The sequence below is a fragment of the Canis lupus genome, chromosome 4 (assembly GCF_011100685.1).
Source record: "Canis lupus familiaris isolate Mischka breed German Shepherd chromosome 4, alternate assembly UU_Cfam_GSD_1.0, whole genome shotgun sequence".
NCBI classification, from domain to species: domain Eukaryota; kingdom Metazoa; phylum Chordata; class Mammalia; order Carnivora; family Canidae; genus Canis; species Canis lupus.
In genome coordinates this window covers 45244512-45270945 of record NC_049225.1, presented here as the reverse complement: position 1 = coordinate 45270945, position 26434 = coordinate 45244512, and the positions used below count along the sequence as shown (strand labels likewise).

Here is a 26434-nt window from a genome sequence, read left to right as displayed (position 1 = left end):
TATGGCTTAATAATATTCCATTATATCCAATGCACACACCATTAAGATTATATATATGTATGTGTATATATATACACACACATACACACACACACACACACACACACACACATATATACCATATACCATCTTACATGGAATATATATGGTGTATATAAACATCCACTCACATATACCTATATATCTCTCTATATATATGTATGCATGGGTATATACCATATATATGTGTGTGTGTGTTTATATATACCATATCTTCTTTATCCTTTAATCTATCAGCAGACACTGAAATTGCTTCCATAATTTGGCAAAGCATTGTAAATAGGGCTGCAATAAACATGAGATGCACATAACCCTTCAAATTAGTGTTTTTGTATTCTTTAGGTAAATCCAGTAGTGATGACTAGATCATAAGATAGTTCTATTTTTAACTTTTTGAGGAATCTCCATACTGTTTTCTATAATGGCTGAACCAGTTTACATTCCTACCAACAGCAGACAACTGTTCCTTTTTCTCCACATTCTCACCAACACTTGTTTCTTATGTTTTTGATTTTAGCCATTCTGGCAGTTGTGAAATTATATCCCATTATGGTTTTGATTTGCATTTTTCTGATGATGAGTGATGCTGAGCATCTTTTCATGTGTCTGTTGACTATCTACATGTCTTTTTTTTTTTTAAGATTTTATTTATTCACGAGAGACACACATACAGAGAGAGAGAGAGAGAGAGGCAGAGATACAGGCAGAGGGAGAAGCAGGCTCCATGCAGGGAGCCCGACGTGGGACTTGATCCTGGGTCTCCAGGATTAGGCCCTGGGCTGAAGGCGGCACTAAACCACTGAGCCACCTGGGCTGCCCCTACATGTCTTTTTTGGAGAAATGTCTGTTCATGTCTTCTGCTTATTTTTAATTGGATTGATTTTTTGGTGCCGAGTTGTATCAATTATTTATATATTTTAGATACTAACCCTTTGTCTGATATGTCAGTTGCAAGTATCTTCTTTTATTCAGTAGGTTGTGTTTTAATTTTGTTGGTTATTTCCTTTGCTGTGTGGAAGCTTTTTATTTTGTTGCAGACCCAATAGTTTATTTTTGCTTTTGTTTCCCTTGCTTCAGGAATTGCATCTAAAAAGATGTTGTTGGATCTGATGTCAGAGAAATTGCTGCCTGTGCTCTCTTCTAGGATTTTTGTGGTTTCAGGTCTCACATTTAGATCCTTAATCCACTTTGAGTTTATTTTTGAGTATGGCATAAGAAAGTGGTCCAGTTTCATTCTTTTGCATGTAGCTATCCACTTTTTCCAGCACTATTTTAATTTTATTTTATTTATTTTTATTTTTTTAATTTTTTTTTTAATTTATTTATGATAGGCACACAGTGAGAGAGAGAGAGGCAGAGACACAGGCAGAGGGAGAAGCAGGCTCCATGCACCGGGAGCCCGATGTGGGATTCGATCCCGGGTCTCCAGGATCGCGCCCTGGGCCAAAGGCAGGCGCCAAACCGCTGCGCCACCCAGGGATCCCTCCAGCACTATTTTTAAAGAGACTGTCTTTTTCCCTTGCATATTCTTGCCTCCTTTGTCAAAAACTAATTGACCATAAATTGTAGGTTTATTTCTGGGCTTTCTTTTCTGTTTTATTGATCTATGTGTCTTTTTTTTTCTTTAAAGAAACTTTTTTTTTTTTTTTTTTTTTTTTTTTTAAGAGACAGAGTGCAATAGGGGTAGGAGGGGCTGAGGTGCAGAGGAAGAGGAGAGAGAGAATCTTAAGCAGGCTCTACGCCCGATGTGGAGTCCAATATGGAAACTTGACTGATTTCATGACCTTGAGATCATGACCTGAGCCAAAATCAAGAATTGAAAGCTTAACCAACTGGGGCACCCAGGTGCTTGCTTCTCTGTGTCTATTTTTGAGCCAGTACCATACTGATAAATTATCTTAGATGCTATGTTTTCTCCTTCATTCTAGAAGAGTATTTTTATTGGCTATAAGATTCCTGGATTGAAACTTCTTTTTTTTTTCAGCATTTAAAAAACATTGTGGTATTTTTTTCTCACTTTCATAGTTTTTGATGAGAAATCCATTTTCATTTGAATTGCTTTCCTGTGTAGGTAAGATGTTATTTTTTTCTTTCACCGCTTTCACTTTTCTTTGTCTTAACTTTTCAGAATTTTGACTATATGTCTTGGTATGGATGCATTTGAATTCATCCTGTTTGGTGTTTATTCAGCTTTTTAAACATGTGGCTTTATGTCCTTTTGCAAATTTGGATGGATTCAGCTGCTATTTCAATACTTTCTCAGCCCTCTCTCTTTCTCCTTTCCTTCTGGGACTCTGACATAAACATTAGGTCTTTTGTTATCATTCTACAGGTCCCTGAGGCTCTTTGCATTTTTTTTTCCCTAGGCTATTTTTTAATCTATTGTATAGTTTGAGTAATTTTCATGGTCCAATTTTCAAGCTTTCGTATTCTTTATCCCTCCATTCTGTTCTTGAGCCCATCTATTAAGTTTTTCATTTTGGTTATTTCATTTTTCATTTCTAAAAACTTCCATCAGAGTTTTCTTTATATCTTTTATTCATTTGCAAGACTTCTTATCTTTTTAATGAATCTCTAGTTTTTCATTTGTTTTAAGCGTGTCCATAATTGCTCATTGAAGAGTTTTATGATGGCTATTTTAAAGTCTGTGTCAAATAATTCTAACACCTTGTCATCTCAGTATTGGCATCTATTGGTTGCTTTTTTTCCCCTTCAGTTTGAGGTCTTCCTAGTTTTCAATATGACAGGTTGGTTTTTTGTTGTTGTTGTTGAAATCTAGACATTTTGGGTATTATGTTATGAGATTCTACGTCTTACTTAAGTTTTCTATTTTAATTGGTTTCCTCTGACATTGCTGTGTCAGAAGAGAAATCCCACCTCATTACTGCTAGATTGAAACAAAAGTCCTGGTTTCCCACTCAGTCTCTGCCAATACCCCAGGGCAGGGAACTCCTTATTAGAAGCTGATAAGTGGGGAGGAGGCAGGGGATTTCTGGCTCCCCACTAGGACTCCACTGATACTTCCCTTGGTGTTTGGGGAGCAGTGCCTCATAACCCCTCATTTCTCCCACCGATACCAATATCTAGTGACACCAACAACTACCAACAAGAGGCAGAAGGACCAACACGAGGAAGAATGACAATTCCTTACTAGGCCTCCTCCTATACCACTCCAGCAGAGGAAAGTGGCATCTTGTTAGTACTCAGTAGGAGTTGAAGGCCAAGCTTCCTATAAGGAGAGGATAGCCTCATTATATTCTGGAAGGGATGAAAATCCTAGCTCTCTTCTTAGCCTTTCTGAAACCACTCTTTGAGATTGAGAGGCCTTGTCACCTCAGCAGCATGGAAATGTAGGTTCCCCACTTGGCTTTTGGTGATGAAGGTGAGACTGGGACTACAGTATTTTCCTTGTTGTTTGGCTAGAGGGAAGTGGTTACTGACTAAACATTTTCATTCTTATTATACTGCTTCTTTGTTAGTCCTCTGACTAGAGAAAGCCTGCTTTTTGTTGGAGCTTTTGTTGTTTGTGCCTATTGATGTTTTTGTGTTGCCAGTGTCTTTAGCTCCAAGTCTGGGATATATAGGGCAAAAAGAAATCTCAGGAACTTGCCACAGAATTGTTCCTTGGGTTGTAAAGGCCCTAGCTAGGTCTGCCTTTTCTTTCCACCCTTCATATTTTTTTTTCTTATGTTTGTTTTATATATAATATCTGGGTGTTTTAGTTGTACCTAGTGGGAGGAATATGTGAAGTACATTTAATACATCTTTCTGGAAGTGGACATTTCTAGACTGCCCAAATTTTCACAATAAGCTGGAGATCCAGATTGTAACATAAATTCTTCTATTTTGTCTTTTTGAATCTTGAAAACTAATTTTTAAATAACAGGCAGGCTAAGTGCAGAATGTCTTTCAGCCAACAATCTGTACTTTGCTCAGTTCCTTAAAAAATTAGCGTTCTCTAATATTTGTCCTTTTTTGTTTCTTCATTATACATAAACTTCTGTCATTTGTCCAGAGATGACATTGCTGACAAATTTACTATCAAAGGAATACCCAAGAAAGAGGAATTTAACAGGAAAAGATTGCTGGACAACCAAATTAAATGTCAAAATGGCCATTCACTATAGCTCTTGCACTTTATGAATAGATAATATACCTTTAGGCCCCCATTTAGAACATGATTTTTTAGCAGTATATGAAATAAAATCAGATGCCCACACACAGAAAGTCAGTCTGCTTTTTAAAGCATGATACAAATTGGAGGAGATAGGATTTCATGAGTCAGGAACACTAAAAACATTAAAAAGTAAAAACTTAAGGTGAAGCAGGAGAGGTAAAAATTATAAAATTCACTCAAAACACCAATTTCTCAAAGAAACACTGTAGTTCTTCAGTGTGGGTGCACAGTCTTATGTACCTTTAATAGGGGCTGAAAGTCTTTATCTGTGTGTAGTTCAAGTATTGATATTTATAATTAGAACTTTGAATTCTAGGGATTTATATTATTGTTGCCACTTTCTGTCTTATGCAAGTCTATACTTGCCTAAGAAAAAAATTTATTCGGAGGAGAAAACCTATTTCTTTTAGAGTCCCTACCATGTATTAGACAACATATTAGGAGCTTTACCACAGTAGCTGTTTTAATTTTTGCCAAAACTTTATGTAGTAGATTCTGTTATTTTCTGTATTTGCTGGTTGAGAAATTAAATTTGAAAGTCCAGGACTAATTTTGTAAAAGCTCTGGCCACTCAGTGGCCATTGGTAAGGTTAGCATCCAATCTAAGACTTCAATGGACATACTCTTAACCAGCCTCTAATATGAATTCCAAAATGTTGAGATCACATGTTGTAAACTAGGGAAGGTGATTTTTGGCATTTAGAAATTGCGTCAATGTTAATATACTTGGATCAGCTACACAGCAGCAAAAACTTCCATGCCAACATTGCCTATTTCTGTCCTTCAAGCAGGTCCTGAGGTCTTGACTAGTAACTCTCCAAAATGCTTCTCAGACTCCAGTCAGGAAATGTATGCTCCAGGAAACTAAAGATTAGCTCTTTTATGAGTGATGGTGGCAGCAACACCACTGTGTTTGATGTTCACAACAGGCATACCTTCTTTTTAATTGCCAATTTTCAAATAAAATTGCCCATGATTACAAGCTGCATTTGATAAAATATACAGGTAATGTAAATCAGGAGGGTTCCTGAGATCCAAAAGGGACTCTGAGTATAAAAAGACAAGGAAAGGATAACTTGGATTCTGCTGTCTTAAGACGGATGCCATGCCCATCGCTGTGCATATAGGCTAGTTCTTTGGTATAAATAGACATCCCATGACAATGTGGTAAATAGCCAAAGAAGAGTAGAGGGGTTCAAAGCTACAGATCTGCCCACCAAATATTTTTTGACATATTGAGGAGGCAGGGAGCAACAGTAGTCTGGAGAAAAATCATTACACTGTCTCTGGGTTGCATTTCCCATTTTAATTAAGTTTCATATTTTCCCATTCTGTCCAGGCCCTGGCCCTATGGCCCATGCTATTTTGCATGGCCAATGAAATCACTAAGAGCCCATCATTTGAAACTTGGAGGCATCTAAGCAATTTTGTTGTATTTGCTAGGCAGAAAGCTAGTGTTTTCTTTCTTTCTTTCTTTTTTTTTTTTCTTTTCCTTTCTTTTCTTTGGGCGGGGGATACCCATTCCGTTTTTTTTTTGTTGTTGTTGTTTTAAATCAATTTGCCAACAAATAGTATAACACCCAGTGCTCATCCCATCGAGTGCCCTCCTTAGTGCCTATCACCCAGTTGCCCATCCCCCTGCCCTCTACTCATATGTGGATTATAAGAAATAGTGAAAGGGACTATAAGAGAAAGAAGGGAAACTGAGTGGGAAAAAAAATTAGAGAGGAACACAAACCATAAGAGACTCCTAACTCTGGGAGACAAACAAAGGGTTGCAGAAGGCTAGTGTTTTCTGAGTGATGTTTGTGGTGTACAGTTTCGGACTCAGGATGTCAAGTGACAGACCTAGGAGCTCTCTGGTCACCAGTTCATATGTTAAAGAGGTTCCTTCCCATCAGTTTACCTACTGCATTCAGTACTCTTCCTCATTTTTCTTTTCAGCAGTGGATATCCCAGCAATGAAGGGATGGGCAGGCTTAGATTGATGATCAGGTGGTTGTGCCAGTGAGACCTCTTGTGAGGAAGATCTCCTGTTGGTAGGTGATTAAGGGAGGGAGTCACCAGGCCTGTTCAAGACACCACCGATCTGTAAAGGAAAGAAAACTGATTGGGAGTTTGCTAAAGGTTCATTAAAGAAATTGGAGGAGGATTCTTTGCATGTCGAGAATAGCTTATGTTACTATTCTCCAGACACAGCTAGACAATTGTATATTAGTCAGATGTGACTTAGTACCATTACAAAGCTTCAGTAGCATATATGTATGCCTCCGTACACCTTTCTTTTATTTTTGATTATTTAATTTGATATTTGTTGACCCCAACTTCTCTACAGCAAAAAGAGAATGCAATTAAAGATAGGCGAAATCAGTTTTGCTTTGAACCGCTTCATAGTAAAATCTTACATTAGTGACAGACTTATGTCATCCGTATACATACAGGAAAATCAAAAGATGGGTTAGTTTACTATTTTTTTTAAATCTATTAACTGGACAAATAATTAATTTACTGTATCCAGTTGTTCTGTCTTGGCTGCCTGTTTAAGTATACATTAAGCATTTGCAAAAGAGATTGTGTGCCACTGACCAAATTTCCTTTTTATGTTTTTATCTGAGTCAGAGCACGAGTCAGACCAGAAGGCAGCATTTCTTATAATCACCGTCTTGTTCTCTTCCTTTGATGTTTTTAGGTGGCAGAGTGACAAGTGCCGAAACTCAGGCCTCACCTTTCTGACATCGTCAGCTTTCTGCCAGACCCGGAATAATGGATGTAAAGGACAGGCGACACCGCTCTCTGACCAGGGGGCGGTGTGGCAAGGAGTGCCGCTACACCAGTTCCTCCCTGGACAGTGAAGACTGCCGCGTGCCCACGCAGAAGTCCTACAGCTCCAGCGAGACTCTGAAGGCCTATGACCACGACAGCAGAATGCACTATGGAAACCGAGTCACAGACCTCGTTCACCGGGAGTCAGATGAGTTTCCCAGACAAGGTAGGTAGAGCTGACCCCGCTGACTTGCTCCGAGCTGCCTTACATTCTTGACTTGCACTGTTGCGCGTCGATCACTGAGGTTGGTAAAAACTGGAAGCAAAGCCTGTCGGTATCATCCCCACTTTAGAGTCTAGTTTCAGAAAACAATCCTTTTATTGACCTGTAGCAGAAGCCTGTGGGAATTACAGAAGTGCCTCTTTTGTCCCAGACACTGAATTCCTTGACAATTTGGTGGTTGCTTTGGAGCCCCACAATGGTAGGTTTTGATAGATGTAAGGTACAGCAAACCTTTTGGTGTTGTAAGGGGTATTTCTGAGACCATTATGAATCCCTGTCCTGAGGAACACAAAATTATCTGTGGCTTTTAAACTGTTTTTCTTGAATCCCACATACAAGCCTGCAAGAGCTGGAATTTCTACTGTTTTACACATCGAGCTTCTCAGTTAGATTCTCTTTGAACAAATGGCATATTGATTAAAACCTATTTGAACCTCCCCTATCCTGTGCAATATATAATTTTTTTCCTTCTCAGATGTGGTGTTAATTTTGAGTTATGCATTGGTCCTTTTGTGTTTCAGAGCATAGGTGAGCTGATGTATGTTATTACCCAATTCCACAGATATAATTCTCCCTGCCACTTTCACCAAAAGTTATTTTTCTCTCAGTATTTTGATTTCTTTGGGGTGGAGAGTATTTTTCTCAAGCACTAACAGTTGGCACTCTCTTCATATCCAATATCCGTGAGGAGGTTTGTTATCACTTGTCAAGGGTTGCTGTAAATGTATGGACATATAGGCTAAAGCAAAAACAGTGCTGAAAGGCAGTATGGTGAGGTTGACTCACCAGCTCCATGTCCTGTGCTTCATGTACCAGCCTTGCCATGTGTGATTTACATTAACAGCTTAGCAAAATTACAAGTGAATGAACAAAAATACAGTGACTGCATCGGGAATGGTCACTCTGCCACTGCCAAGTTCCAGGCCCTGCCTGCTAGGTTATTGCATCATTTGTTCATAACATTGATCCTTGATTTCTTGTTTCATGTTCCTGTCAGTGAATATTTCAACTAATTTAATTCCTCGTGAGATGCTTTAGCTTGTGTCTTGGTCCTTTCCTGCTGCTATATAACAAAATATCTTAAACTGGTGGCTTATAAATGATAGACATTTATTTCGTAGAGTTTTGGAGGCTGAGAAGTCCAAGATAAATGTACTAGCCAGTTAGTGTCCTGGTTCATTGACAGCTGTCTTTCCCTGTGTCCTCACATAGCTGAGGAAGGAGGGAGTGTTCTCTGGGTCTTCTTTTATAGTTAAATCCATTCATGATGAGTCTACTGTCATGACTCAATCATCTCCCCAAAGCACCACCTCCAAATACCATTGGGGATTAGGCTTCAATATAAATGTTTTTTGGGGGTGTGGGGTTGTCACATTCAATTAATAGGAGCTTAGAATTCCATTCCTGTTGGGAAACCACACATATGTATTCTCTCTCTCTCTCTCTCTCTAGTTCGTTCTTAAAAAAAACAAAAAAACAAAAAAACAAACATGTTTTCACATGCCCCCAGTTAGCCTAGCTCCAGTTTTTAGATTTCAGAGAATATTTAAGTAAATCAGCAGAAAAATAGTTAAAATTCTATTTCCACTGCAACCATAGACCCTTGCAGGATACAATTTATATTTAATCTACACTCTCATTTTCTGAGTTATCATCATGTAAATAAAACACACTTCAAACAAGGGGAGGGGTTGCTTGAAAATTGCTCTGTATCAGATGTCTTTGATCTGTGAGTAACTTCAACAAATGTTTTACTTCACCAAGTTCTCTCCTGACCCCTAAGTGCATGAATGGGAATTGGAAAAAAATATGAAGAATCACAGCTTAATTAATTAAGGGACTGTTTAAATTTTCAATGTACAATATTAGGACACTTGTTATTTCCAGGAGTATCACTAATACAAGACTCAAATATTTTGAAAGGTGATGCACGTTCAGTATTGTTGAAAGCCTTTCAGTTTCTGCTATATTTTTGGTTTTATTTACGGTGTTGCTGCACACATTTTTGTTTCTTATGATTCTGTGCTGAAATGTAGACCTTTCTGCCTAAGTCTCATTAAAGGTGCAGCCCGGTTTCTGGATCACTGTGCACTGAGCTATAGATCCCAGATTATTGTTGAATTGTGGATTGTCCTGTCACCTTTTCCCTTATTAATATTTACATAAAATGAAACCCAATGCTGGGGATTTTATGTTCAAATACACCTTTATTCTTCCTGTTTAATCTTGTTCCTCTCCATTGATAATAATGGAAGTTGCTTGGCCATATCAAACTCATCGCTCTGCAATTAACAATTCACACATGCCGTGTGTTGTTACTGAGCCCATATTTGTTTGTGTAATGTGTTTGCATGAATTAAAAACTGCAGGCCAAAAGTAGAAATGAAAAGGCATTGGAAAGTATTTGCATATGCAAGTGCAGTTCCTTCTGAAGACATCTATGAATTTATGCATGAAAATGTAGTCAGAGTCTGAGTGGATCTACTTTGATGGGTTCTAAAATTGAACTCAGGAAGTAAATAAGCACATATTTAAGGAGAGGAAGAACAGGAGATACAATCTGGCAAGCATCATAGTCAATGTGAGACTTAGCCACTACAGAGAGGGTTAAAATAAATTTTACTCTCAGGAATAACAATAATTTTTAAATGTCACGCATTTCCCATTTTATTTTCTTATTCATGAAATCAAAGAGCAGGATCATCTCAGAACTTATTAGCCTAGAGGTACATTAGCAAGGATCATAGCGGGATCATCTCCTGTGGTATTCTTATTTAAAACCCAAGACACTGATCATAAAACAAACATGCTTCTCACATTCAAGCAAGTTTGGCAAACACAGTTGGATGACTCTCCAGATGCTCAGAGTGGAAAAGTATTGCCAACTACTAAAAGTGATGTGGGGCCAGGGTCAGACCTGTCTGGTTCCCTTGCAAAGTATCTTTAGGTATCAAATGTGAGAACCTGCCAGGTCCCAGCAGGAGAGGTAGGCTCGGTGTTCCCGTGAGGAGCTAATGGAAGTTCCCATCAAATTATACCTTCTTTGCTTGCTTTTAACACAGGATCAGCCTCTGCTCCTAAGAAGAGACAATGCAAATTACCTGTCTGGCCTCTATTATGCTGGATCCTCCTGGTGTGAAGGGAGAAGATTGCTGACCTTAGGTCTGTGGCCATTGGAGTAATTAGTAATTAGTAAATGACTAATTCTGCCCTGAATAGCATCCTAGTGGTCTGAGAGTTAAGGCACCTGACAAAAGTGACCAGGGGTCTGATCCCTGGTCACACCCGGCCTCACTCTAACCTGTGAAATAGATGCCACTTTGAATAATGAAGGTCAGCCAAGTGCCCAGGCAGATTGTATGAGCTTGTTTGTTGGAACCCTGAAGTTCGGGTGTAGAGCAGCGTGATGCACAAGACATTCCCCCATGGCTTGGGAGCCTCAAGTTAGATTTGAACTCTGCTTCTGCATATTTATGTGAGGTCTACATTCTGTGCTTCACTGGGATCAGTACACCATTTTCAGATGTATCAAACAGGAATGACAAGAATGACCAAAGAGGAATGGCTAACATTCATTGAGCACTTTCTATATATCAGGCGTCAGTCTGAGCATTTTGTTTATATTAACTCAGGGAAACATTCACGACAGTGCTGTGAGATGGGTTCTGTTATTATCTTCTTTTTGCTAGATAAGGAAACTGAGGCACAGAGAGGTTAAAGAAATCATTCCAAAGGTCACAAATGTAGGAATTGGTAAAGAGAGATTTTAAATCCAGGAGGTTGGATTCAAGAGGTGGGCCTTGAACTTGAAGTACTGTGTTGGATCACCTCCCAAGTAAATAAACAAAAACAAGCCATTAAAGCCTAAGTCAAAGGCTATGAAGTTTAATTTGTGAGTCTTTTTAAGTATCAACAGCTTTAAACATTCCTTACCGTAGGAACTACAGTTGCTATCTTGAATGTACAATGTGTACTACTGCCAGCACCATGGATCTCTTTTCCTCTGCTCACGCATTCGCCTCCATTCCACAACTGTCCTAGACTCCCTGCAGGCCTCTCTGCCTAAAGTAGCTCTCCTCCAACCACCACTGTAGGAAAAAGTTCCTGCTGTCAGAACGTGCGCCAGGCTGTCAGCACTGATTCTTTGCCCTCCCCGGTAGTCATCACCTTTTCGCACAACCTCTCAACCTGGAACACTAGCCAAGAAAGGTGTTGCTATCTAAATGATATTGCTCAGGTAAGCAGAACTGACTGGTTTCTGTGCTAGGCAAGGCCCAGTGGGCCAGAGAGTTCAGCCAGGCTTCTCATGCCTCAAAAAGCCCTTCTTTCCAGTTAGTACTGCAGGTCTCCTGAGAGAGGGCCAAGATTGAATTCTTTCTCTGCACCTCAGGCTGTCTCTTTGGGTCAAGGTTGAAGAAAGAATTGGGGGAAGATTGGATTTTTGAAAATATGCTTGCATTGGTTCTCTCAATCAGTTCTAGCACAGAAATATCTTTCACCAGCCCTTTGATGCACTTAAAAAAATACATAAAGACATACACACATACACATTTTAGGCTAGGTGTGATTTTGGTATTTCATAAGCCAGTTTTCACTCTTGTGATCTTTAAACTAATTGGGGCAGTGTTTTACTCTGTCTAACCTGGTGTAGCATACATTTAACCTGTGTTAATATGCTAGGGACTCATGAAGAACTGCTAATAAGCTAACGTGTTAACTGTAGTCATTCAATCAGTGTGTATAAGAATTGTTGAAATACTGTGGAAATCTGTGAGCATTTCTGCCTATACCAGTGTCTTAAAACAGTTCTTTCACCACTGTACCCAAAGCAACAGTTAGAAAGATTCTGTTGTGAAAACTCCAGCCCTTTACCCACGAAGAACATTTTTAAGTTTTAGTGAAGTTCGAAAGTTTGTCAGGTCAGCATTCATTGTCTTCTTGCTGGCTAACTGGAATTCTTCTTGCTTCATATGAGAGGCATATAGGAGAGCAGTTTAGAATGCAGACCCAAAGTTAAACTGCCTGTACCCCAGTACTGATGTATTCCATTAGTGAGAGCTTGATCAAATCCTAGAACATAGACCCACTATATCTCATTTTTTCCCTCTGCAAAAGTTCCCACACTATCGTTACTGGGGTCATTTTTTTATGATTATGCATTTATCATGGTATGCATGCTATCTTTCTTTTAATAAGTCATGAATAAATGCTAGTGGTTATCAGATTGTCATTTTAATTAGGTTACCAATAGAAGTGGTCATCATCTGCTTTCTACCTCTCTTACTATTGTGTGCAAGAGAAATATTTTTTCCTTGCCCTCGTCTCTTATGACTTGCAAAAATTTCTGACATCTTCAAATCCAGAATTTTTCTTCCAGTTGTTGGTAAAGTGTGCTTGACTTCCTATGCTCCATACCTTTTGGTACCAAAGATGAACATAACTCACACATTATTTCCCTATTTTTAGAAAAGAAGGAAGGATACCATCTAACAACTGTCAGCTGATGCCAACAGACTGTAACAGAGTTGCTAGTCAAACAACTTTACAAGGAAAAAAAGAAAAAAAGATTAGAAAAAATGCTCTAAGGTAGTGTCATTGGATACAAACATTTTTAAAGGTGTGCATTCTATGGCATATAAATAAATGTGAATATTAGGGCTGGGTTTAATTAAGGGAAGATTTTGTCCTTATAAACTCTAGAGAAAATCCATTCTCATCACTCTATGGATAATAATTTGGAGTCCTTGTCACTTAGTGATTCAGTCTTCTTTGGATTTTCTTTGTTGTATTATTCAATGCCCTTCTGGTATTAAACCTATGTTGTTTAAAATAAAATCTCTGTGTCTGCCCAATTATTACCCTTTAAGTAATTACCTAATGTCAATTTGGCTTCCTACTTTGCATCTAACTTTCTCTGAATTGTATTTCTTTTTTTGTTCTTTTTTTCTGTGGTACTTCTCCATTTTCACCCTTAGCCCTCTGCTCTTCTTTTCCATGGCACTCTCATAACAGTCCAGTTCCTATAACTTCAACATTCACTGTACCTACTTTTCAAGACTTTTTCAGTTACAAATGAAAGTGAGATAATATTCCAACTGAAATGAACTTATACAAAAGGTGTGATGCTTTGTCTTCCATCACTGGAGAATAACAATGCATCTGGGTTTATACATACCATCTCTCATTCTCTGTACTTGGCTTTATTCTTTGGAGAGACTGTTTGAAGATGTCTGTTGATAATCCTACTCTCATATTCTCTGCCCTCCATAACATTGTTGGAAAGGGTCAGATCCAGATAGGCCTGGCAGGGGGTACACACTGATGCCTCCATCACTTTGACTTTACTTGGCCATGCCTTTGACTTAGGCCTACTCTGTGCTTGGAGATGACTTATGGTGAGTGCCTCCTAAACTGGATGGAATGAATTCCTTACCAGAAAGAAAGGTTATGGTATCATAAGTGGAGAAGGAATACTACTGGCTTCATAAAAGGGGCTCCCAACTCTGCTGATACTCAAGTCTAACATGAATGGTCTTTCCAAGCTCCATTTCTACTTTTCTAACTGCTCCTGGAGTATGTCTTCTTTAATAGTCCAGTAGAAAACTTGTCATTTCCTCAAAATCTGTTTCCATTTTTTATTTCCTAGCTTTGGGGAACTGGTATCACAACTCTTACATTTTGGTCTTCCAAGAAAACTCTGTCTTTTTTTAATATTGTGTTCACCAAATCATGACAGTTGTATTTTCTTAATTTATCTTTTGTCCAAATTTCTTATTCCATGGGAAACTTCTAACATTTCAAGACTGGACAACTATTTCACCATTTAAATTGCCTCCTTCCCTTAGTCCTTCCCCTGGCTTTTTTTTTTTTTTTTTTGTATCATCAATGGTATTGAATTTCTGAAACACTGCCCTATTTTTGCCCCTTCACTCAAATTAATTCAAATATGTTTTGGAGCACCCATGAAGCAACTCTAAGTTATGGGGTATAGCAATGAATAAGGCAAATACAGTCTGTAACCACATGTAGTTGGTGATCCTAAAAAGGAAAGATCTAATAGATATATAATTAGGTATATCTGATAAACACCAAAAAGAGAAAATACCCTGTGGTTCTGGAGAGGAATCTACCCCAGAATTGTGCATTAGGAATGCCAGATGTTATGACATCCTTTCATACACTTGAAGGATGAGGAGTTGGGGGATTAGATGGGCAACAAGAAGTTTTCAGGCAAAAGATACCTTATGTGCAAAGGTCCAGAGATGACAAAGCTTGGTTGTTCCAAGAATCTACAAGAAGTTCAAGTTCGCTGAATGTGGAGTGGGGACAAATGAGCTAGAGTGGTAGGGTGAAAGTGGGTCATGATGTCCTTTGGGGAGATAACGCTACCTTCAGTTTATGGAATATATTACAGGGAGACAAGATGCTCAGTGAGGAAGATTAGGAGAGCATGTTCCATCCAGGCAAGGGAGTTTGGTAGTCTGACCTGGGATGATGAAGATGTTTTGAAAAATGTTGTTGAGCCACAGAGATCATTGACTTTTTAGGACACTGTGGAAGTGGAGGCAGACATTGTTCTGGGAATCTTGCGCATTGACTGCTTTGTCCTTTTGTAAAGAGTATTTTACCTTTCTGATGTTGAGTTTACTTAAAGAGATAGGAAAGGTCAATACTTGTATATAAGCCCTTAAATGGAAGTGCATAGATTGTTAGTTCAAGTTCTCCTGGAATGGTGACATACTGCTGAGTATTAGTAGCGTTGTTCCAAGAGTTTGGATTTTTTTTTTCCCTCAATATTGTTAGGTTCCTGACTATATAAAGAGTAGCATCAGCAACAGAGCACCTCATATGGATTCAGAGCAAGAAAAATACAGAAAAAAGATTTCATCACTCCTTTCCTGTGTGACCACAGTACCTTGTTCATTCTCTATCATTGGCTTAATAAAGCAAAGACCAAGTATGTGTGTGTATGTATGGGGAGGGTGGGTATGTTTGTGTGCAAGTGAGTCTGTATTGTATTCCTGCCAATAGGTAACTTATCTAGCAAAGCTAAGGCTGTTTAGAATATCAAGTCAAGGGATCCCTGGGTGGCTCAGAGGTTTAGTGCCTGCCTTCTGACACTCACATACTCCAGGGCCCTGGAGTCCCAGGTAGATCCCACGTCAGGCTCCCTGCATAGAGCCTGCTTCTTCCTCTGTCTGTGTCTCTGCCTCTCTCTCTCTCTCTCTCTCTCTCTCTCTGTGTGTGTCTCTCATGAATAAATAAATAAAATCTTAAAAAAAAAAGAAAAGAATATCAGGTCAATACTTTGTGGCAACTGATAGGAAAAACAAGGTAAGGAAGAGAAGAAGATTCAAGGACTGAAGTTTCTGGTTATGGAAACTGTCTAAATGTTAGTGCCAGTCACTTGGGTTTGGAACAGAGGATGAGCTGGTTTGTAAGTAAAGATAGTATGTGTAACAGTGGACCCTTTGAGTTGGAGGTGCCCTTAGGCCATGCACATGTAGATATCTAATAGGCAGTTGAAAATACAACTCTGAAATACTGCTGAGAGATTTGAGCTAGATAGAGATTTAGGAGTTGACAGCTAATAATTTCATGGGACTCAGTGTGATTATCCAGGAAAAATGTACAAGGAAAAGAAATAAGAAGCTCAGATGGGAACACAGGTAATCAATGGACAGGAAAAAGAAGAAATTCTTGTAAAGAGAGTTGGGAAAACAACAACAGCAAGAACTTCCATTGTAGGCTCTACTCAGTCCAAACTTGACTTTGTATTCCAGGCATAAATAAATAAAACAGGACTAGCTTTATTTCCCACTCCTCTACTCAGGGGTGGCCTCCTTTTTATCCCTTAAATCAGAGGTCACAAAGTTAATGCACACAGGCATACTTAGCCCCTAGATATGCTTAGTTCGGCTTACAGATTGCTTTAGAAATTTTGAATGGAGTGCCTGTAGCCAGTCCATTCACATTCCAGTTTGCCACAGGCCACATCTCTTGTTTTTTGTCTTCTACCAGTCATCTCTTCAGTCATTGACTTTATATACCCAGCCCCTGAAGGCCATAGCAATAGCAAAAAGAGTATGTACCTTCCTCTGCCCATTTCTTCTTTGTAGAATACATATCTGCCTATTCCAAATCCCTCCTTCCCACAAGGCTTAATGTACAAACCACCTCTTTGGTGAAACCTCCGCCTTCTGAACTCTGATGGCCCTTTATGAGTTGTTATTGTTACTATTATCCTCAGTATGAGTGACTCAGCAGACAGCTCATGTGGATTCTGACTCTTGTGAACAGGGAGATAAACAAAATTCTTTGCAGTTTTGTGCTGTGACTCACGGTTGCAACTCCAAGAGAATTTGTTCTGTTTAGTGGCTTGTTTCCTGTTCCAAGAAGACGAATGTAAAGCATGGCTCAGAAAAGGAACTTAGAACATGTGGGCTGTGTGTCTGTCCAGCATGATGATATCAAATCCCACCTCGTGAAATGCCAGCCTGCAAGAGTTTTCTGCAGCACACTTTGACACTCACATACTGCAGTGCAATAACATTTGCTTTTTGTGAGTATTGGTGGTTCCCTTTTGGCTTTTCCACCCTGGTGCCACGGATTGTGGTTGTGCCTCTGTAGGGACCTACTGTGTCATATGTGTAGGAGGCCTTGGGTGCAATGTGATCTGTGACAGGATAGAATTCCAACTGGGAGCTTTGGAGAAGCTGCTGTGAGAGCTGGAGTAATTGCCAATGTCGGGCTCACCATGCCTTACGCTGTGCATCCAGGAGGGACGCTGCCCCACCCACTGATGAATCATCCTACTGATATTATCAAAGGAGACATTACATTTTCAGCGTCGTGTTTTAGGTTTATAATTTAATTTTCAGGTCTGGCAATTCCAGAAGCATCCCTAGGGATGCAGGAAGAGGAGGGGGCTGGTGTGTACCCGAAATGAATTCATGTTCATTTCTTGAGCACCTTAATTGGCATGCATATCTCACAAGCCCTCTCTCTCTGCTGCAGCCAAACTCCCTTGCACCAAGTTACTCAATATTCCTTCTGCACTGACTGCTTTCCTTTCCACTCAACCTCAAGTCAGATCTACTTTCGTAATAAATCTCTGCTGGGAGCGATCAGAACAAATACTGAGTGTGTGCAAAGATATTAAAAATAAGTGCAACACAGACTTATTTAATAAGGTCCAACAGTCTCTTATATAATATCTGGAATATTTTCCCAAAGTTACCATGAGCATTATGTTTGCTGCATTTTCTCCGAGATAGAAAGATCTTTTGGGGAATTAAAACAAAAACAAAAACAAAAACAAAAACAACACATTAAAAAAAAAAGAAAGAAAGAAAAAGAAAAAGACACAGAGAAAATCGGATGAGTTCTGTTATATTCTCGGCTGAACCTGTTATTCTCCTTCCTTTTCAGGTCTTTTTCTTTGGCCAGAGCCACAAAATGTGAAGCTTCTCTTTGTTCACCCTGATTTATGAATAGTAGGCATTGGGCAGTTGCTGTCCCAGTGGGATGCATTTTATTTTAAAAATAGTTTGAAGCACTTCCTTTTAAATCCCCCCACATCTGCTGCCACCTTGACTGTATAATACATGCTTCTCAGTTCGTCCTTGTACAGGTAAAGTCCCCTTCGCGTATGGGAATTAAAACACTGAATTTACCTGTAGCACTTTGAACAAAAATGTTGAATTTATTTAGGGAGGAATATCAGTGGGTTAAATATGTTTCTATGGATATGTTTGCTGGAACATTGACAGAAGGGAAAATATTACTTTCATGTCAAAAAAAAAAAAGAAGAAAGAAAGAAAGAAAGAAAGAAAGAAAGAAAGAAAGAAAGAAAGAAAGAAAGAAAGAGAAAGGAAAGGAAAGGAAAGAGAAAAGAAAAGAGAAAAGAAAGAATGAATCCAGGCATCTGCAGGGTGACTATCCAGAGCCCAAAAAAATTCCTCCCAGAATGACTGCAAATTTGGGTGACACTGTCAATTTTGCCTTGGGTTCAAATTCTTGCTAGTTCACAGTGACAATTTAGCTAATGCTCACATTCTGACCCCCTTTTGTATGTGTAGCAAAAGCCCTGCCTGGAGATGACCCACTTAACACTTTCTGCTTCACAAACCCAGAGACTGAACAGCCAGGTAGGCTACGGAAAGTGCTGAGTTGTCTGAGCTGAGCAGTGAGGGGACAGCGAATATGGCCACAGCCCCATGCCATTCTTGTCCCTTTACTCATTAGGCCACTCATTAGAGTTTTCTGGGAAGTTTTGAAAAGTCCCTGTGCCCCAAACCTGTTTAGGACTAATTAAGTCTGAATCACTGGAAGGTTAGACTAAGGCATCAATATTTTTATACATACATCTCAAAGGATTGAGTATAACTGGATGAACTCTGGAGAATATAACCATCTCTTTGGTAACAGCCTTTCAAACATACAGGACCTCATGCTTAGCATCATGACTTGGAATCTTCCTTTTCACTCAAAAGCCCATGATTCTAGTTTTAATAGACAATTCCTCATTCCTAGAGAGTTTTGCTTAATAAATACCATGTAGCTGGGAGCTCATTATTATAGTATTTCCAAACCAACACCTGTGTATCAGGTGTTACAGGGTTGTTTCTTGGTTGGAGGGTCCACTTCTTTGTTCTGAGTCAGAAGAAGCAAGTAGACTGATTCTTTAAGCACTCCTGCTTCTTATCTTGCATTCTGCTAGACATTAAAAGTGAGGATTTAATTTGAGCATCTGGCTTGGAATACAACACGTAATCAATTAATTATATCCATTGATCTAACATTCAACATCAAAGCAATAATGATGAATTGAAACCTACTGTTGGAAGGAATACAATCAAATTATATTCATTTTGAAAGATGAAGCCAGTGAGGAAAGATAGTGTTAATAGTAAGTCCCTGCTTGGTTTTCACTGTGAATATTTATTAAGTCTAGGAATAGTTCAAGACAGGGCGAAAAGTCCAATATTCATAGGAGAAGGCAGGTAAGATCAAGGAATGAAACAAGCTGGGTTTTCAACTATGTGTCATGGTGGAGACTGTCCCAGGTTGGATTATGCATGTCTAGGCAGTGCCTCACATCTCTGATGATTTGGAGCCTGTAGAGTATTCAAGTCTAGTGTGTTCTATATCTCACAACTTATCAAGAAAATGAGAAATCTGGATTTTTTTTAAATAAAATCCTCAGGTTTTAAATGTTGCTGTAATGTACTCTTGGAGCTATTTAAGTAAGCTCTGCACAACATGCTGGCCTGTTTTCCTGCCCTGGAATTTTTAGACACTAAGGTGGTAAATTCCCTTACGGATGAGGACAACCAAGTGTGAACAATCCCAGAATCAGCACTTGTGAGGCCACCTTGACCAGTGGGTTCAGAAGCCAGTAGATAGGAAGCTCATGACATATGTTCCTCTCCTTCATCCTGAGAAGCACAGCCTAAGGCTCCTTGGAAGGTCCCATCACCATCATCACGAGGCACCCCCAGCAGTGGCCAACTCTGTCACACATCCTTATTTTGGCTCTTCCTTCTGGCCTGTCTATTCACCCTGTCCCTTACTCCTGCTCCTCTGAATCACAAATAAAGTACTTATTCACAAGAATTCTTCTCAGCCTTTGCTTTCAGGGCAATGTGGGTTAAGACCTCTGGCAGCTGAATCATTTTGAGATACACTGTGTAGGCCAAAGGAAGACTGTCTATCTGGGAGATTTAGTTCCTTAAAGATGCCAGCATAGGACTTCATGGTTGGGAATTGATTGATTTAAAAAGAAGACACTGGGCTTGTGTTAAAGATATGGCTTGGTATTTACTAAATTTTAGAATGTTTAGGATTTACTTTTTGATTTTGTTTTACATAAGAAACACTATGATTTACGTTTGGTTGGTTGGTCTTAAAAATTAGTAAACTTTTAATTTTAAAATAGTTGTAGATTTATATAAAAATTGCAAAAATATAGTGTTCCCTGGTTGGTTGTCTTTGTTGTTGCTTTTACTACATGTACGATTTCTCACTATATGCCTGGGAAACCTGGTACTGCATTTTCCCCTCTGAAAGCCATCACGTCACATCTCCATGCAGAATAGCGAGCTGTAAATATACGCTGTAAGTTCCTGGAGGATGAAGACAGTGGCTCATTCATCTTTCCATCCCCCTTAGTACCAGCTAGAGTGCCATTCACAGAGACATTTAATAAATGTTTGTTGAACAGAGATTCTCATCATACATTAGAATTTGAAGGGATCACATCTGGTCCCAAAGCTCTCCCTCCATCCTCCTTAACCCCCTTCCCACCTCCCCATAGGGCATCTGTTTGCCCTGTGTTATTTCAGTTTGGCCACAGTACATTGGGAAGGAACATTGGAAGTCACAGTTTTTTACTCAAAGCTGACTCTGCCAGACCCCCTACTCTCTCTGCATGATCAAGTGATCTTTGTTGCCAAACAAAGCCAGAGCTGCCTCTTGGCCGCCCCCAGTACCATGCGAGCTTTCTAGGACATGCCTGTGCGCTGCATGTCGGAATGTATTTTTAGCCAAACCCTGAGTGAAAGCCAACATGCATTTTTGTTTCTTTTTTATATCCTCTAAGCACATATCTCACTTGCTTTCTGGGTGACTAACAAAAACAGTAATAATAACACATGCTGTAATTTCAGCCTCAGATTTCAGAGACCTTTATGAGGTCTTTTATTAACCCTTTTGAGGCAACTCAAATGGCTTGATCTCAAAACTATAAGACAGAGAATTAATATCGGTGGGAACAACTTACTTTTTGTTCAACGTCAGTTTACATCTCAGGAGAATGATTTGTCATAGAATGTTTAATTATGTAGCAGCTTAATATTGTAAGCTACCTGCTTTTGGTCTTTAATGGAATTAGAAGGATTCAGCATGCCCTGGCAGGGATTCAGCACATTTTATAAAGGGGCTGGGGCAGGGATCAAATGAATAGAAGGAATCTTCTTTCATAGAGTTGTTTGTTTGTTTGTTTGTTTCATGATCATACTTCTCATTACATACTTTTGAAGTGCCAGGCATTCTTCAGCAATCTTAACATTTATTAACTCAACATCACCCCCATTTTTAAAATGGAAAGACCAAAATATGGAGATCATGATAATCAGAAAACTAAGGGGACAGTGGGAACTCATTTGAGGATTTTCAGCCGGAGAGCAATAGTACAAAGCTGCTGACTTCTCAGCAGGAAACAAATCCTAAGGTAGAGTGTGAGCAGGAAGAGGTAAAAACAGGTAAAAGCCATCCAGGATCACTTTAAGGGGAAATAGGAACACCTGCCGCCTAGAGGCGGTTCAAGTGTGTCTGACAGAAATTTGTGGAGTCTCTGAGTTGTCTATACACCGAAGGCAGTAAGCTCCCTCCTTGTACTGAGTTTGCTATGAGTTACACATCTGAGCAGTGGATGTTTTGTGGAGCACAAAGAGAGCACATTTCCATCAGATCATGACCCTTATCCAGAACTCTTGCTTTGTGGATCGGAAGAGTGGGTGTAACCCTTTCTTGCTTTATTTTAAACCATGTATCCACCACTAGCTTCCACGTCTTGCTGCCTCTCTCAGAAGCCACAGTGAATATTGACTTCTTGGACCTCAGTCATCCTTGAAAGACAGTGATTCCTTGGCTTTTCAAAGGTGGTTTAATTCAGGTATGTCACAGTCCTTTCTTCTTTAGAGAGAATATATATATATATATATTTTAAAGATCAAAAAACCCCCTGTCATACACAAACATATCCATCCTTGGTTGTACGGAATATCATAGCTTCTCATTCACAGATCGCTTTCACAGGTGGGTGCAGGAATGCCAGCTAAGCTAAGTGTTGAGGAAGCAAAGCAAACAGGTGGATAAGAGTGCATCTTGAAAATCATCCATTTATGGGAATTAGTTAGCCCCCAGGCCAATTATTCTGAGAACTCTGTCTTTTTTTTTATTTATTTAAAGATTTTATTTATTTATTCATGAGAGGCACACAGAAAGAGAGGAAGAGACACAGGCAGAGGGAAAGCAGACTCCATGCTGGGAGCCCGACGTGGGACTCGATCCCGGCTCTCCAGAATCACGCCCTGGGCTGAAGGCGGCACTAAACCGCCGAGCCACCAGGGGCTGCCTGAACTCTGTCTTTTTGAAGCTTTTTATCACCTTCATCTATCTCTCTAGCACTGTAATAATCTCCTTCTCTTGTCTAACACAGGGATAAAGGGTTGTAACAGTAATGTTAATAGCTAAAGTTACTGAGGTTCCTATCTCAATATGTGTGCCTCATACCTGTGAGGTTCCTAAATAAAACTCATCACTATGCTTAAGGAAAACCAAGGTTTTGAGGGGTTACTTACCCTTCCCAAGGGCAGGCAACTTGTACATTAAGTGGTGGGAAGAAAATCAAACCTAAGCAATCTACCTTTAGTGCTGCTGTTTGTAGGCTCTGAGAGATGTTTGTTGATTGACTATATAACAACCATACTTCCCTCAACATATGCTGAAGGGAAGCAATCAAGTCCAAATATTGAGATGGTCTGAATAGACAGGCTGCTAGAAAGCAGAGTATCATTACAGCTATTAAGACAATGCAGAGGGTTATTTTGGTGTACAGATCTGAGCAGCCAGATGGAAATTGTAGTTTCAACCTTAGTGTTGTCAGACAGCAGAGGCTGTGGGCAAAGGGGAAGGCATGGGTGAGTGATTTTTGACTGTTTATCTCGAATGTGTGTGGCCAGTGTCACTCCCATCTCTGATGGCTGTGATTTATTCTATTATACTGTCAGGATTAAAACACCTTAGCAGAAGAAAAATAAAGGGAGGGATACAAATGCTGTGTCACTCATGTGACAGATGCTATTTCTCTGGAAACCGTAGATGGCGAGGGTATGGTGACTCTCTCAAAAGTGCTGTGAACATAGAATATCAGAACCAGACAGACCCTCAGGGCCAATCTGTTTCAAACCACTCACTTGACAGATAAGGAAGCTGAGGCCAAGGTCACATAAGCTTCTAGGTTTAGAGCGGGATTCTAGTTCAGTATTCATCTAGCTCAACCACCTACTGACCAAGTTCATTGTTCCTTCCCCTAAATTCACAGAGTTGAGTTTACAGTGACTAAGGAATCTGTTGATATTTGACAAGAGTGAAGCAGGAGACCTGGGTGGGCAACTCTGTCCTTTGCCTCTCCAGTCCTCAAGCACGAATCATTTCAACACCAAAAGTGTGGTCTTTAGTTCTCCTCACTTTCGTTGTGCCTTTTCTTTTTCTTTTTCTTTTTTTAAACTATTTCCTTTCCTTTCTCTGAACCCACAGGAGATAGTTCTTACCTCCCCATCCCTATGAAGTGACGGGCTGGACCATTCTCTGACTGCTGCAGTCTCCAGCTCCTTGATGTGTCCTCACCCATGTTTACCTCAAGTTGTTCTTCCCTGTGTCTCTCTCCTGCTGTGTCTTGTGTGACTAGATGGGGTGAATCAGAGCAAGTCAGAGTTCTAGCCTGCCGAGAAGGCCACCCCCTGCCTCCAGCTTCACTTGTTCCCTTGCACAGATTTTCAGCAACTCAGATTTTCCAGCAACTCAGCAATTCAGGACAGAGAGTCTGAAGTCAGGAGACATGGCTTCAAGCTTCTGCTGGACCATGGTGAACCATGGGACGCTGGGCAGGAGTCTCAGACAGGACTTCTGGGGCAAAGTGTATTCCTCTGTACAGTCAGTGTCCTAGGACCTACTCCAGAGTTTACATGACTCATTCAATCATCAAATATTTACCTATGGTTGGCTTTGTCTCTGGTTTTGTTTAGGAACTGGGAAAATATAGACATGGAAATGGAGCAGCCCATGCTCTAAGGAAACCCACGAGCTAATGTGAGGGCAATAAAGAGAGCCATATAATGCTAGTACCACACAGAAACTACCATGGCAAACAGAAGCACCGAGTATCACGGGAGCAGAAGAGGTTTCCCAGAGACCACTGTAGGTAGAGATTCTACGCTGTGAGTCAGGGTTGAGTTTGCTAAAGGTTTCCTAAGATCCATTTAGGCTTGTTCTAGTGTGAACTAGATTACTAAAATAGACAGAGAAAATAGCATCCCGATATTTAAATATATGATTACCCTTTCTTTATGAGTGCTTAGCTGGAAGTGTCTTAGGATGAATACTAAAGCGCCTATCTGTGAATGTACACCATATTGGAAACAGATTTACTGTCCCAAAGTGTAATGCTTACTCAGCCATCTGATGAGTTCTGAGCACTGAACAGTTTGAGAGGGATGCATAGAGCTGTTTTATTACAAGATGCTGTTATGAGTTATAGCAGCTTTCCTTATGCTATACGGCTGTCGCCAAACAAGTTACATGAATATAAGCAGTTTTATTTGCAATTTTTTGCTTACATTTTCTTAGCATATTCGGATTATGGCTTCTCACAGCCCGACTCATGCTCCTGTGGCAGTCCCAGTATATTACTTTTTTCAGAGCCAAAAGGAGCCTTTAAAAATATTTGTAGAAAGTCCTCCTTAGAGTATGCAGTGTTTGTGTATATAGATGCCATCACCTGGCACTTGCTTAAAAAAAGAAAAGGAAAAAGAAGCATTTTCACTTTTGCATATATGTGTTTATTTCAGAGTAAACTTAATAAACACATTAATTAGCCTCTCATTTGATGCAATTGCAGTGACCTCTGAGTAGGAGGTTTTGTGTTTTACGAAAGAAATAAATAGCATTCTGAATTTCATTTGATCAGGACTGAACCCTAAACAACTAAAAAAAGGAAGAATTAAATTCATATGAGAGATGTACACCACGCTTGGTTGTCACATACAAATTATAGGCTGGAAAATTAGTGTTGTTGATTCCCCTTGAATGTGTGAAAGTGAATCAGAGAAATTGATGACGTTAATAAAAATGATAATAACAGTAAATTAGTTTATACTAAATGTAAATAATTGTTAAGCTGGGACCCAAATGAACCTTAGACAGTGAGGGACTTAGTTTAAACCCCATTTATTCTTATTTTATAAAGTATCTTTTTAATTGAATTAATTGCATTATTAATAATTAGAATATTTAGCATAAAATGCTCAGTACTAGAGTCTGTCTTCATTTCACTGTATTTTTAGAAAATAGTGAGTTCGTTATTGCCTGGTTTGGCCCACATCTCAGGGACCCTGGACATTTGAATGTGGTGGCATAACCTGGCTTCACTGAGGAGGAGAATAGGGCTCAGGTTGCTGCATGGGGCTTGGGATAATTTGGGAGTCAGTCTTTAAGAGTCTTTTTAAAGAACTTGGGTTGCATTTTTTTTTTCTGATTATAAAAACAATGCATATTCATTATAAAGAATTTGAGAATGACACATATATAAAGAAGAAAATTCAAACAACCGATTATCTTACTTCTCAGCAACAATTGCTATTATCATTTTGGTATGTTTATTTTCTAGCCTTTTAGCTGCTTCTGCGCACATATAGCGTATTTTCAAAATTGAAATTATATGTACTTTTAATACTCTGCTCTTTTTACTTATCATGTCTTGAATTTTTTTTTCTCGAAATCTTCTGGAATAAGATTTCTCCAACAACTGTATGTCATTGCCATGTGACTATATCCACACTATCTCTTACACTTAATCTTTTCATTCCAGTGGAATTTTGGTTTTCATGTATTTTTTTTGTTATTATAATGCCTCAGTGATCATAATTCTATATAAATCTTTGTACATGACACTAATATAAATGTGTATTATAAATATATATATATAAATGGTATTTTAAATCATGCTAATGTAGAGAGAAAAAATAGTAAGTAAGCTGGACTTTAGTATAACTCTAAATGTTTAGGGCATGAATCAAAAATCAAAAATACTTCTTAAGTGGTGTATGGGTGGCTCAGTCAGTTAGGCATCCCACTCTTGTTTTTGGCTCAGGTCATGACCTCAGGGTCCTGGGATGGAGCCGTGCACGGTGGACTCCATGCTCAGCAGGCAGTCTGCTCAAGGATTCTCTGTGTCCCTCTCCCTCTGCTCTCTTTACTTGTCCCCTCCCACTTACGCACATGCTAGTGCTCTCTCTCAAATAAATAAATAAACCTTAAAAATCCTTCCTAAAATTAAATTCTCTTTAAAAATCGTACCCCATATCATATGCTATAATGTATCATTTTGT

General features: G+C 39.3%; 1 protein-coding gene across 5 annotated transcripts in view; it reads left to right on the top strand.

Annotated features, from left to right (window-relative positions):
- Window positions 1–26434, top strand: part of LOC119863952 (teneurin-2-like) — a 664488-nt gene that overhangs the window by 579993 nt on the left and 58061 nt on the right. For all 5 annotated transcript variants that reach the window (XM_038534817.1, XM_038534816.1, XM_038534818.1 and 2 more), the window contains one exon: window positions 6906–7205. In XM_038534817.1, coding sequence (XP_038390745.1) covers window positions 6980–7205 — 226 coding nt within the window. In that variant the 5' untranslated portion in view covers window positions 6906–6979. The remainder of the gene's footprint in view (window positions 1–6905; window positions 7206–26434) is intronic.